The 12,886-nt window shown below is 38.4% G+C and overlaps 1 protein-coding gene across 1 annotated transcript in view; it reads left to right on the forward strand.

The window, feature by feature from the left end:
- LOC135462521 (uncharacterized) overlaps window positions 1–12,785 on the forward strand; it is a 31,255-nt gene extending 18,470 nt beyond the window's left edge. The window contains exons 11-18 of the mRNA XM_064739747.1: window positions 515–562; window positions 1,580–1,676; window positions 2,494–2,601; window positions 9,349–9,451; window positions 11,257–11,333; window positions 11,612–11,754; window positions 12,139–12,267; window positions 12,686–12,785. Coding sequence (XP_064595817.1) covers window positions 515–562; window positions 1,580–1,676; window positions 2,494–2,601; window positions 9,349–9,451; window positions 11,257–11,333; window positions 11,612–11,754; window positions 12,139–12,267; window positions 12,686–12,785 — 805 coding nt within the window. The remainder of the gene's footprint in view (window positions 1–514; window positions 563–1,579; window positions 1,677–2,493; window positions 2,602–9,348; window positions 9,452–11,256; window positions 11,334–11,611; window positions 11,755–12,138; window positions 12,268–12,685) is intronic.
- The last annotated feature ends 101 nt before the right edge of the window (window positions 12,786–12,886 follow it).

Below are 12,886 nucleotides of genomic sequence, written 5' to 3' on the forward strand. Positions count from 1 at the left end.
GTATAGATGTTTGCTTAACTTCTAACACATTTGTAAAAATAATCGTGGAATAGAATATATCAAATGAAACAAGGGGTCACCAAACTACTTCCTTGGCTAACGTGAGTGCAAAATGAGTTTGTGTGAGCGAAATGGTATGCCTGTAGAAATGTAAAGTGGGACATACATTGCCCTTTTTAGTGATGCAACCAGCGGATGGTCGTGGAGTGAAATATTCTTGAGTACAGCGTAAAACACCAATCAAATAAATCAAATAAATAAATTTTGCATATGAAAGAGTACTTTTCAGAGAAATTTATTCACATTTTTAACAAAACAAAATTGGAGACAAAACTGCATCGATCAGATTGGTCAGTTTGAGGGTTTCACACAAAAAGTATAATTTTATTTGAATACACGGAATAATACCTTCAGAGTATGCCTGAATAAACACCTTGCAAGCATGTGAAATGGTTGAAGAATGACAGTACATACATGCACATACCTTCTAATGTTTTGCTTTTGTGTGTTTCAGTCAGTGTCAGTTGGATGTTGAGGCCAGAAAACATCAAGAACAAATAAGGTACATGTAATTATCTATTGATTTATCCTCTCAAAGTGCTGGTTCAAATCTGGGCTTTTGTTTAGGAATTTGTAGATTTTATTGCTGTCATGGCTTGCGACACTTTGATGGCAGTATGCGCTCAATGAGGCTTGTACGGCAGCTTGATGGCAGTAAGTGTTGAACAAGGTTTGTACGGCAGCTTGATGGCAGTAAGTGTTGAACGAGCCTTGTACAGCAGCTTGATGGCAGTAAGCGCTCAACGAGCCTTGTACAGCAGCTTGATGGCAGTAAGCAATCAACGAGGCTTGTACAGCAGCTTGATGGCAGTAAGCGCTCAACGAGGCTTGTACCGCAGCTTGATGGCAGTAAGCGCTCAACGAGCCTTGTACAGCAGCTTGATGGCAGTAAGCAATCAACGAGGCTTGTACAGCAGCTTGATGGCAGTAAGCACTCAACGAGGCTTGTACGGCAGCTTAATGGCAGTAAGCGCTCAATGAGGCTTGGACAGCAGCTTGATGCGCATCCATTCATTGATATGATCGAAGACTTGTTATCGATATTGCAAGTGTGAAAGTTTGTCAGTAACTTGCCTGAGGTAGATGGTTTACTGCATGATCTCTGATTTCCTCCATCTATAAAACTGACTGCCAATGGAGGGGAACTCATAAACCTGCTTCTGGCTTGTAACAAGGTGGTCAAGTTGTTCTTTCCTTTATTAGATCTCCATTATCGGTGTGGGCATGCTCATAAAACATATATGAAATACACACGCAAAGTGCAAATCAGTGCGTTCTACTGTCATTTGGACCTTCTGTGTCCTCGAGTCTACTGTATTGTAAAAGTGAAAAAATTAATAAATAAAACAACTGAAGCTCAATTGAAGCTTGTACACTGTATCAGTAAATACTGTAATCATTAAGCATGATTTTGTGTTATCTCCTGCGACCTCAGGCCAGAGAGAGTTTATACTGGATGGTTCGTGATTTGGATACAACACACATTATTGTGTTACATATTTTCTTGCTTTTAATTCAGAAAAAACACACAGATGATGATGGAGATGCAGAAAACCATAGAAGAGCTCCAGAAGGAGTTAGCTGCCCTTACTAAGACTGCAGAGGGTATGAAGGAGGTAAGAACATACATGTAGTTTACATGAGTTTACGGTTTTGTGTTCGTAACATAAATATTTATTTATTTATTTGATTAGTGCTTTACACAGCACTCAAGAATATTTCACTTAGACGACAGTATCCAGGGTGCTATCTCAAAAAGTACGGGACTGCATGTTTTGAAGTCAGATTTTGCACACATGAAGGGCACAGTAGTATGGGGGGGGGGATGTTCTTTCACTTATTCTCTGCATTCATGTTAAATACTATACATTACAAGTTGCATGACTTCAGTACTTTATGTACCGAGCTGAAGTTTTGCTTATATATGTCTTGTACAGGCCAGTTGTTTTTGGTACCCTAGCTACCAAATCTAAGATTTATATGCAGTCTCTTACATATTTTAAAGAAATGAAACTTAGTTCACTTTAATTGACATCTGTACATCCTGTGTCAGAAAGTGACTTGTTGTTGTTGTTGTTGCTGCTGTACTGGGCCCAGTTGTTCAAAGGCGTATTAGCTAATACTGGTATTAAGTCATGTTTTATAGTTAAAATTTAACGTAACTCTGCAGCCAATGTAGTTCTCCACAGTCAGAGTATAACAGCAGCAGTTTTAATTCATATTTAATACTCTGGTACACAATTTATTTTAGGCTAAGCACTAAACTGAAGACCAGTCTTAAAGTTAAACCAAGTATCAAGTGTTAAACCAGTAGTGAACAACCGGGTCCTGGGAACCTTTCAAAAACTGCCAAAACACAGTCAGTCAGTTTACACAAGTTTTACTGTATTATAGTCATGGAAGTCTTTGTTATTGATCTTATCTCTCCCATAGCCTCCGCCAATACCAACCATCATGTTCACCAGGATGGACTCTGAAAGGAATGCTAAAATCATGAAGAAGGCTCTGAATGAGGATAGGCTCAACACTGACCAGTACAAGGTAATGCTGATAAGAACCATATGTTACCTAACAAAGCCTGCAAGACCAAAATATGAACGGCAAGGTTAGTGTTGCTCTCAAATGCATTATAGGGAAAACAATTTAGGCAGTTCTCTAGTATTTCTAGCTTTGTTAGAATAGGTTCAATACTGACCAATGCAAGGCAGGAGAATAACAAAGCACAAATTTGCCTTGACATCCTGCACAGAGTTCATGTTATCTAGCATACAGGCCCCATGTTAACTGAATGGCCCGTGTTGAAAGATAGCATGCCCTAAATATGACCCAACTCACTAGTTTAGCATCACATATAATAGATGTTGAATCATGCTGAGAAACCTCATTTAAAAGAAAAACTGTTACAATACATCATTCTGCTAGTTTTAATTTTGAACAGAAATGTTCCAGTGGTATTCGTAGAAATGTATCAGTGGGAGTTTAAAATAGGCAGTCTTAGTGCATGTACTTCCTTATTTGGTGTTCTACATGAGGAAATTTAGAGGATATAGGAGGATTAAGTACAGTTAATTCAGTACAGCGTAGGCTAGCAAACTGTGATTTAAAGGAGCATTAGATCATTCCTGGTGTTTTCAGAATAGCATTTCATTGAGACAGCAGTGTGAATATGTCAGCTATTAGTCAGGCCTGCTGCATGTGCAATGCAAGGAGACAGGTTGTGATATTACAAGGTGTCTTCAGCTTTGCGTTTTAGTGGTGCAGCACTAGTACTGTGAATATGTCAGCACTGAGACAGGCCTGTTATATGTACAAGGAGACACATTGTTGTGATATTACCAGATGTCCTCAGCATGGTGTTTTAGTGGTGCAGCACTAGTAGTGTGAATATGTCAGCACTGAGACAGGCCTGCTACATGTACAAGGAGACACATTGTTGTGATATTACCAGGTGTCCTCAGCATAGTGTTGTAGTGGTGACAGCACTAGTGCTGTGAATATGTCGGCATTGAGACAGGCCTGCTACATGTACAAGGAGAGACCTTGTTGTAGTATTATATATTATAAAATAGAGTTGACAGCAATTGTAAGCCACTAAGCAATCCATCAAGCAGAAACGGACAGCCATTATGTTAAAGTTAGCCTCTTAACACAACTGTAATTCTTCAATTTTTCCGCATCTTTTCAAACCTATTCTGAAGGCATTATTCTGATAATGACATTTTTTGTGAAGCCCTGAAATTTGTCAATCCAACCAATATCATTTTGTCTCCAAAATCTAATTATAAATGTGCATAAATTGCAGTAGAGTTGCTCTTTCATGTACAGAGAGGTTGGGGTATAAGGGTATGTGATATTCTTGAGCACAAACACTGCTTTACCAAACTGTGTGCTACTCTAACTGTTATTTTCCCTTTCTCATTGCCTTTAGAGAAGTAAAGAGTGAATGATAAATGCAGGATAGATTCCTAATCTTGCCGATCCTTCCATAAATCCTTGAGCATTAAATCTCGATCAGAGAAAATGCAATACAAATGATTGCATGCAGTATTAAGCCCGAGATCAAGGAACTGAGATTTGACCTTGGCCAGGTGCGTACACTGGCATGACGCCAGTTCTGTATTAGTCACTGATTTGGATGAAATGATTACAGCATGGATTATGGCACCTGCAAATCCTGTATATCAGGGATCAGAGTCTTTATAGCAGCAGCTAGAGGTGCTTTACAAGGTTAAAACTGGGGGCCAGAAAGCTCTTCTCTTCCCCTCCATAAAAGAAACCATCTAGGTAGAAATCTGTTAATCTGCAGAATTTAACATACATATTCATGGGAGTTCTCTGGTGCAAGGGCTCATTAGTACTGTATTTCACCTAAGCTTAGCACTTTTTGCTTAGCATTTTTCACCTAATCTTAGCATTTTTCAACCATCTAAGCTTAGCATTTTTCACCCTCCCAAGCTTAGCATTTTTCACCGAAGCTTAGCATTTTTCACCCTCCTAAGCTTAGCATTTTTCACCTAAGCTTAACATTTTTCGCTTAGCATTTTTCGCCTAAGCTTAACATTTTTCACCTAAGCTTAGCATTTTTAATGTGACACATTTTGCTTGAGTCTGATTGATTCACCAACCAGTTTTTATTTTGTGGAGTTGAATGAATTTCTTATCAGACAAATTTAAGTGTTGGCATCAAAAAGATCATTTTAAGGCATTTATGTGCCTGGTAAAGTGCATTTTCCCATACCAAATTTAGGGTCAAATACAGTATGTGTCAGTGTCATGTTGATCCTGAACCGTTAGTTCGAGACCACACACATCTGCAGGGTGCAAAATGATCACATGTTTTGCGAACATGTAAATTATGCTTGTGATGAAATGAATAAAATCTACCTGTCATGAAAGAAATCCAGAATACAGTCAACCATATACCAATGCCATTTTTCAGTGTTGATTTGCAAGTTTTGCAGATAACTAAAAACCAAAGAATTGGCACAGGTAACAAAAATCAGTACCTGTCACATGTGACAGGTCAAACCAAATAAACATTTCACCCCGTGATCAGGGCACTTCACTGATCTGCACCTATGCTTTGTGGAAGACAAGATGGAAGATAACATGAGGAGCTGTAACGAAATAAACAACAATGGAGTGAGTGAGTGAGTGAGTGCTTGGGGTTGAACGTCGTACTTAACGATTTTTCAGTAATATGACAACAAAGGAATCCTTAGGGTGTATGTAATGTGCCTCCTTGTTGCTGGATGGATCTCCACCGCTCTTTTATCTAGTGCTGCTTCACTGAGACGACTTACTGAAGGCAAATAAGCCGCCTCACCCAAACCATTATACTCATACGGGTAAACCAGTCGTTGCACTATCCCTTTCATGCAGAACGCCAAACGAGGAAGTTACAACTTCCTCTTTTAAAGTCTTAGGTATGACTTGACCCAGACAACAATGGAAGATAGTCTAATAACTGGGGCTTATCATAACTGGAAAGTACAGTATGTTAAGACAGCAGAGGAATGTGCACAGCATACGCAAATTATGAGCTTCAAGAAGACGTATTTTTGGACTACTGTGATTCTTTAACATTTTTGCATGTTTGCTAAGGTGTTAATTCAAGCATATTCTGAAGGCATTATTCTCTGTAGACAAATAAAATTTTACTTTTTTGTAAAGCCCTGAAACTGGCCAATTCAGGAAATTTTCTTTTGTCTCTAAAATAATATTAAAGATGTGCATAAATCCCACTGAAAGTTGCTCTTTCATATGCGAAAGGTTGAGGGTAACTTCCATGTTATTTTAATATAGACAGTATTTTACAGTGCAAGTCAAGCATGTAGGTACGAATAAAGTGGCCAATGACTGCCTATGGTTAGCAATGGTTTCTCAGTACGGTAAAGCCTAGGTGAACTTTAGGGTATATACTGCATATCAGCTGCACGGTACTTGAGCAGGCGTGCGGTAATACATTATTTGCTGCATACCTGCAGCCACACAGGGCATGTACATTTATTAGAATGCCCTGCAGTAATGTATAGAGTAGTGAAGAGTGGGAAATGACACAAGGAAATACAAGACCCATTATTTTGGGGTTTGTTTAAGAATTTTCCTGTACATTTGCTGTGAAGTGCCACAGTGCTCTATATATATTTGTAATTCTTCTTGTATCAGGTGTAATTCCAGGCAGTATAGTGAATGGAACAGCCAAGGTGTATATATATACATGTATGTAGTGTTAGACCCTAATCAGGCTTACACAAAACCAATACCGACATCATTAGCAACGGTAATCCAGGGGAGATAATCAGCTTTCCTGACTGACCCTTTTGTATTTGTCTCAACCTGTCTGCATTGTGTTTGTGTTTTGCTTGTGTGTGACAAGTTTCCAAGTTGGTCATTCACTGTGATGTAAGTCAGAGAGTTAACACCACAGTGTTCAGATATACCCAACATTACACAGACTGTCGCTGCTCGGCTTATGATCTGCATGTTTTGTACAGTGTGCAACAAGGCATGGACATTCTCTCAATGATGTAAGTCGGACAGTTTAATACTGCAGAGGTTTATAGGTATACCAAACTTCACACAGACCTCCAGCTTAGCTTGTGAGCTGCCATTGTTGTTATGTAGAACACTAGGAATTGGTCGACATGTATATGATGTAAGTTTGGACTTTAATTTGCCGGTACTGTGGAGAGGTATAACCAAACGTAATATATAACTGTGTATGAGTGGCCATGTTAGGCTCAGTTGTCTGCCCCGTAGTAGAAATTGTGCAGTGTTATTCAGTGTTAGTTTTCTGTACTTGCTCCTAAAACAAACTGGATGTTGCCTGCATATACCGAATTTGTATCTGAGGTTTGACTTCATGAAAATCACAAGTTTCTTCCTGAGGTAAGCCAAATTTAGTTACAAATGGCAAATATTATAAAAATCAGGTGTGAAAGATTGTTGTTTTTTTTTTATAATGGTACATTTTATCCTTCATATGGCATGCACTCAGTGTGGGTTCACAAAGCTTATGACTCTTACACACTCATAATTCACTGACACCCTGAATATATCTGTTGCAACCATATATACACACATGTACATGTCATATGGCATGCACTCAGTGTGGGTTCACAAAGCTTATGACTCTTACACACTCATAATTCACTGACACCCTGAATATATCTGTTGCAACCATATATACACACATGTACATGTCATATGGCATGCACTCAGTGTGGGTTCACAATGCTTATGACTCTTACACACTCATAATTCACTGACACCCTGAATATATCTGTTGCAACCATATATACACACATGTACATGTCATATGGCATGCACTCAGTGTGGGTTCACAATGCTTATGACTCTTACACACTCATAATTCACTGACACCCTGAATATATCTGTTGCAACCATATATACACACATGTACATGTCATATGGCATGCACTCAGTGTGGGTTCACAATGCTTATGACTCTTACACACTCATAATTCACTGACACCCTGAATATATCTGTTGCAACCATATATACACACATGTACATGTCATATGGCATGCACTCAGTGTGGGTTCACAATGCTTATGACTCTTACACACTCATAATTCACTGACACCCTGAATATATCTGTTGCAACCATATATACACACATGTACATGTCATATGGCATGCACTCAGTGTGGGTTCACAATGCTTATGACTCTTACACATTCATAATTCACTGACACCCTGAATATATCTGTTGCAACCATATATACACACATGTACATGTCATATGGCATGCACTCAGTGTGGGTTCACAATGCTTATGACTCTTACACACTCATAATTCACTGACACCCTGAATATATCTGTTGCAACCATATATACACACATGTACATGTCATATGGCATGCACTCAGTGTGGGTTCACAATGCTTATGACTCTTACACACTCATAATTCACTGACACCCTGAATATATCTGTTGCAACCATATATACACACATGTACATGTCATATGGCATGCACTCAGTGTGGGTTCACAATGCTTATGACTCTTACACACTCATAATTCACTGACACCCTGAATATATCTGTTGCAACCATATATACACACATGTACATGTCATATGGCATGCACTCAGTGTGGGTTCACAATGCTTATGACTCTTACACACTCATAATTCACTGACACCCTGAATATATCTGTTGCAACCATATATACACACATGTACATGTCATATGGCATGCACTCAGTGTGGGTTCACAATGCTTATGACTCTTACACACTCATAATTCACTGACACCCTGAATATATCTGTTGCAACCATATATACACACATGTACATGTCATATGGCATGCACTCAGTGTGGGTTCACAAAGCTTATGACTCTTACACACTCATAATTCACTGACACCCTGAATATATCTGTTGCAACCATATATACACACATGTGCATGTTAGTCTTCAATCATTTCTCATGTTTACAAAGTCTTTAAGTATATTCTGAAGACATTTTTCTGTGTTGACTGATAAAATTATACTTTTTCTGCATACATGAAATTGGCCATTCCAACCACTGTAATTTTGTTCATTTTTGGTCAAAATGGCACTGAAAGTTGCTCTTTCATTTGCGAAAAGGTTGAGGAATTAGGGTATATTTAAAAGTTTCAACCCATCTACATTGTTACATGTAATGAGGCCATATGTTTAGGAGGCTTTTGAGAGCAGTTTAAAGTGCACATTGTAGTGAAACAACAGACGAATCAAACTATTTTAAAATTTATTCACATATATCCAAATTTTATCTGAATTGCACTTGAGTGATTTGTGTGAAGAGATTGATCATCTTTGGCCACAATGTCCAGAAGTAATCGATGTACTACGGGGTGGTGTGGAGCTCAACTAGTAGAAGAAATTTCTGCTGATTTTGACGGGAAAGATCCTCTTCCCTATAGAATATGAATGACGTAGAATGTAATAATTCAATATACAGTGGCTGTTAATATTATGTGCAAGTAATATGCATGGTTCGAAACCCATTCCGTCGAATTGTCTACACTAAGAGTGTAGTATCACAAAATATGAATTGTGACATGACGATGCTGACATCATGATATTGACCGTGTCTTGTTCATGGTGTTTCAGTTAGGCAGCACCATGAGTACAGAGCTTATGAATAGGTCACTGTGAATGGTCACAGGGACCATTTTGCTATTAGCTCAGAAGTTGACCATGTCCATGGATCTAATAAAAATCACTGTTCCTATCTGATCAGGAATTCATTGAAAGGTGTTTTTGTTTTTCCTAGGAGGCTGTCCGTCAGATGGACCAGTATGTGAGTCTGCCTGCTCAGAGATTGGCTCAGCTGGTGCGCAAGTATGTCCACCACAGATGCATGAAGAAGATTGAAGGTAAGATTAAAGGACCGATCTGGCAGAACGTGCAACCTAATCATGGGTGAAATTTACCCCTAATTCTTCTATTTTTTTAGGACTGATACTAGTATTGCTGTAAGCAAAGAATTACATTTCTCTCACAGTTTTTTTGGAAAAGTAAAGAATTGATATGAATATGTTGTTCAGTAGATGAACTAACCATGTGAAAAAAAAATTAACATACTATTCCTACCACAGTTACATGTATATTGGTGAAAAAGAGTAGAGCCGGTATCCCGAAAATTAGAACAATTAGGGTATGTCTAGCGTCACTGTCATCATTCATGATCATAATGTAATATCCTGTACATGACACACCTGTCTAAACTTGATTAAAAATAAAAACGTGTATAACAGAAATTTTGCATAATTCGTAGTGCATGACTGTTAAACCAGCATGTTTGAGGAATGTGATAACTATTTATGTATTTATTTATTTATTTACATGTATTTATTTTTGATGCTGTATATACATAGCACAGAGTTTTATAGTGCTGAGACCAGTTTGGGTCTCAACCATCATCAAAACTTCGTTACCATTACGTACATGTATAGGGCCTACTCAGAAATAACAGAAGGACTAACCGTGTACTGACTAAGACGTATGCTATTTGGTGTCAGTGAGCAAATGTCTGTGGGTAACCTCTTCTTAATCTTAGAATTTACATATTTATTTAATTTCAAGGGAACCTATCATCTGACAGTGGTAATTCAAAACATTTTAACACTGTGCATTCACATGTTTGTTATACCAAGACTAAGTGATGCGTTGGTGTTGTCGCTGTTTGAAAATACTCACCTTTCAATGAAATCTTTCTTCTGTGCTGCAACCTTAAGTGTCTTTGACCTTTCAACTTAAGTTTCTGTGACCTTTCAACTGTAAGTGTCTATGACCTTTCAACTTAAGTTTCTGTGACTTTTCAACTTAAGTTTATTTGACCTTTCAACTCGTGAAGGGTCTTTTCTACGTACCTATTGTCACTCACATCCATGTAAATAAATAAAGTGGCATTTGACAATAACAACCTGGATAGCCTGGGTAGAAAATGCCACAAGTACCGTAAATTACCTCCTTGAGTCTGATGTTACTACTAGCAGCATTAAGCGGCTGACAGGAATGCCAATGAAGTGATTTTATTGCTGAAAAGGACCACTCACAATTTTGAACCTACAATATTCTTTTTAAATCTGCAAGTCAAGACACTACATGTAGCTACCAAATTTTCTGGATAGAACACTGACTCTGTCATTACAAGGGTTTTTGTGATCTGTTCGTAGATAATGCCCATCATTACAAGGGTTTTTGTGATCTATTTGTAGATAATGTCCGTCATTACAAGGGTTTTTGTGATCTGTTTGTAAATAATGTCCGTCATTACAAGGGTTTTTGTGAACTATTTGTAGATAATGTCCGTTATTACTAGGGTTTTTGTGATCTATTTGTAGATAATGTCCGTCATTACAAGGGTTTTTGTGATCTATTTGTAGATAATGTCCGTCATTACAAGGGTTTTTGTGATCTATTTGTAGATAATGTCCGTCATTACAAGGGTTTTGTGATCTATTTGTAGATAATGTCCGTCATTACAAGGGTTTTTGTGAACTATTTGTAGATAATGTCCGTCATTACAAGGGTTTTTGTGATCTATTTGTAGATAATGTCCGTCATTACAAGGGTTTTTGTGATCTATTTGTAGATAATGTCCGTCATTACAAGGGTTTTTGTGATCTATTTGTAGATAATGTCCGTCATTACAAGGGTTTTTGTGATCTATTTGTAGATAATGTCCGTCACAGTAAAAACCTCAATGAAAATGTGTTCGAAATCCTGGACAAAATGGAGGATCTGCAGAACAAGGTGAGAATCCAGCTGAAATCAGAGGTTAAAGGTAAACTACAAAGACTTTTACGCAAAATTTACGATGTAGATAACATAAGAAATTATTACTAATATATTTTTACTGATGTCTTACATAAGGTACATGTATAAACAATTCATGAATCTAACAACAACCTAAAAGCAATTTGCTGAATTTTTGCATCGAGTTTTGGCGGGGAGTATTTCATTCCATTTTGGTTGTAACTTTGATACTTATATTTCAAAAACTACAGATTTAAATATTCTATGTGCTTCAGAGAGCTAAAGAATGGACTGACAACATGGATGCTCTGGGTGTAGAGAGATGCCGTCTGGCCAGTCTGCTCATGGAGACGCTTGATAATATAGAACAAGAGTCAGGAATTTTCCTGATAAAACCCATCTACTCCTTGAAAGGGAGGTAAGTCTGTCACTGCCACAGTGTTGATTTTGAAAGACGTCGTCTGGCCAGTCATGGAGACGCTTGATAATATAGAACAAGAGTCAGGAATTTTCCTGATAAAACCCATCTACTCCTTGAAACAGAGGTAAGTCAGTCACTGCCACAGTGTTGATTTTGAAAGACACCGTCTGGCCAGTCTGCTCATGGAGACGCTTGATAATATAGAACAAGAGTCAGGAATTTTCCTGATAAAACCCATCTACTCCTTGAAAGGGAGGTAAGTCAGTCACTGCCACAGTGTTGATTTTGAAAGACGCCGTCTGGCCAGTCATGGAGACGCTTGATAATATAGAACAAGAGTCAGGAATTTTCCTGATAAAACCCATCTACTCCTTGAAACAGAGGTAAGTCTGTCACTGCCACAGTGTTGATTTTGAAAGACGCCGTCTGGCCAGTCATGGAGACGCTTGATAATATAGAACAAGAGTCAGGAATTTTCCTGATAAAACCCATCTACTCCTTGAAAGGGAGGTAAGTCAGTCACTGCCACAGTGTTGATTTTGAAAGACACCGTCTGGCCAGTCATGGAGACGCTTGATAATATAGAACAAGAGTCAGGAATTTTCCTGATAAAACCCATCTACTCCTTGAAAGGGAGGTAAGTCAGTCACTGCCACAGTGTTGATTTTGAAAGACGCTGTCTGGCCAGTCATGGAGACGCTTGATAATATAGAACAGGAGTCAGGAATTTTCCTGATAAAACCCATCTACTCCTTGAAAGGGAGGTAAGTCAGTCACTGCCACAGTGTTGATTTTGAAAGACACCGTCTGGCCAGTCATGGAGACGCTTGATAATATAGAACAAGAGTCAGGAATTTTCCTGATAAAACCCATCTACTCCTTGAAAGGGAGGTAAGTCAGTCACTGCCACCGTGTTGATTTTTGAAAGACGCCATCTGGCCAGTCTGCGCATGGAGACGCTTGATAATATAGAACAAGAGTCAGGAATTTTCCTGATAAAACCCATCTACTCCTTGAAAGGGAGGTAAGTCAGTCACTGCCACCGTGTTGATTTTGAAAGACGCTGTCTGGCCAGTCTGCTCTTGGAGACACTTGATAATATAGAACAGGAGTCAGGAATTTTCCTGAT

This window comes from Liolophura sinensis, chromosome 2 (genome assembly GCF_032854445.1).
Source record: "Liolophura sinensis isolate JHLJ2023 chromosome 2, CUHK_Ljap_v2, whole genome shotgun sequence".
NCBI classification, from domain to species: Eukaryota; Metazoa; Mollusca; class Polyplacophora; order Chitonida; family Chitonidae; genus Liolophura; species Liolophura sinensis.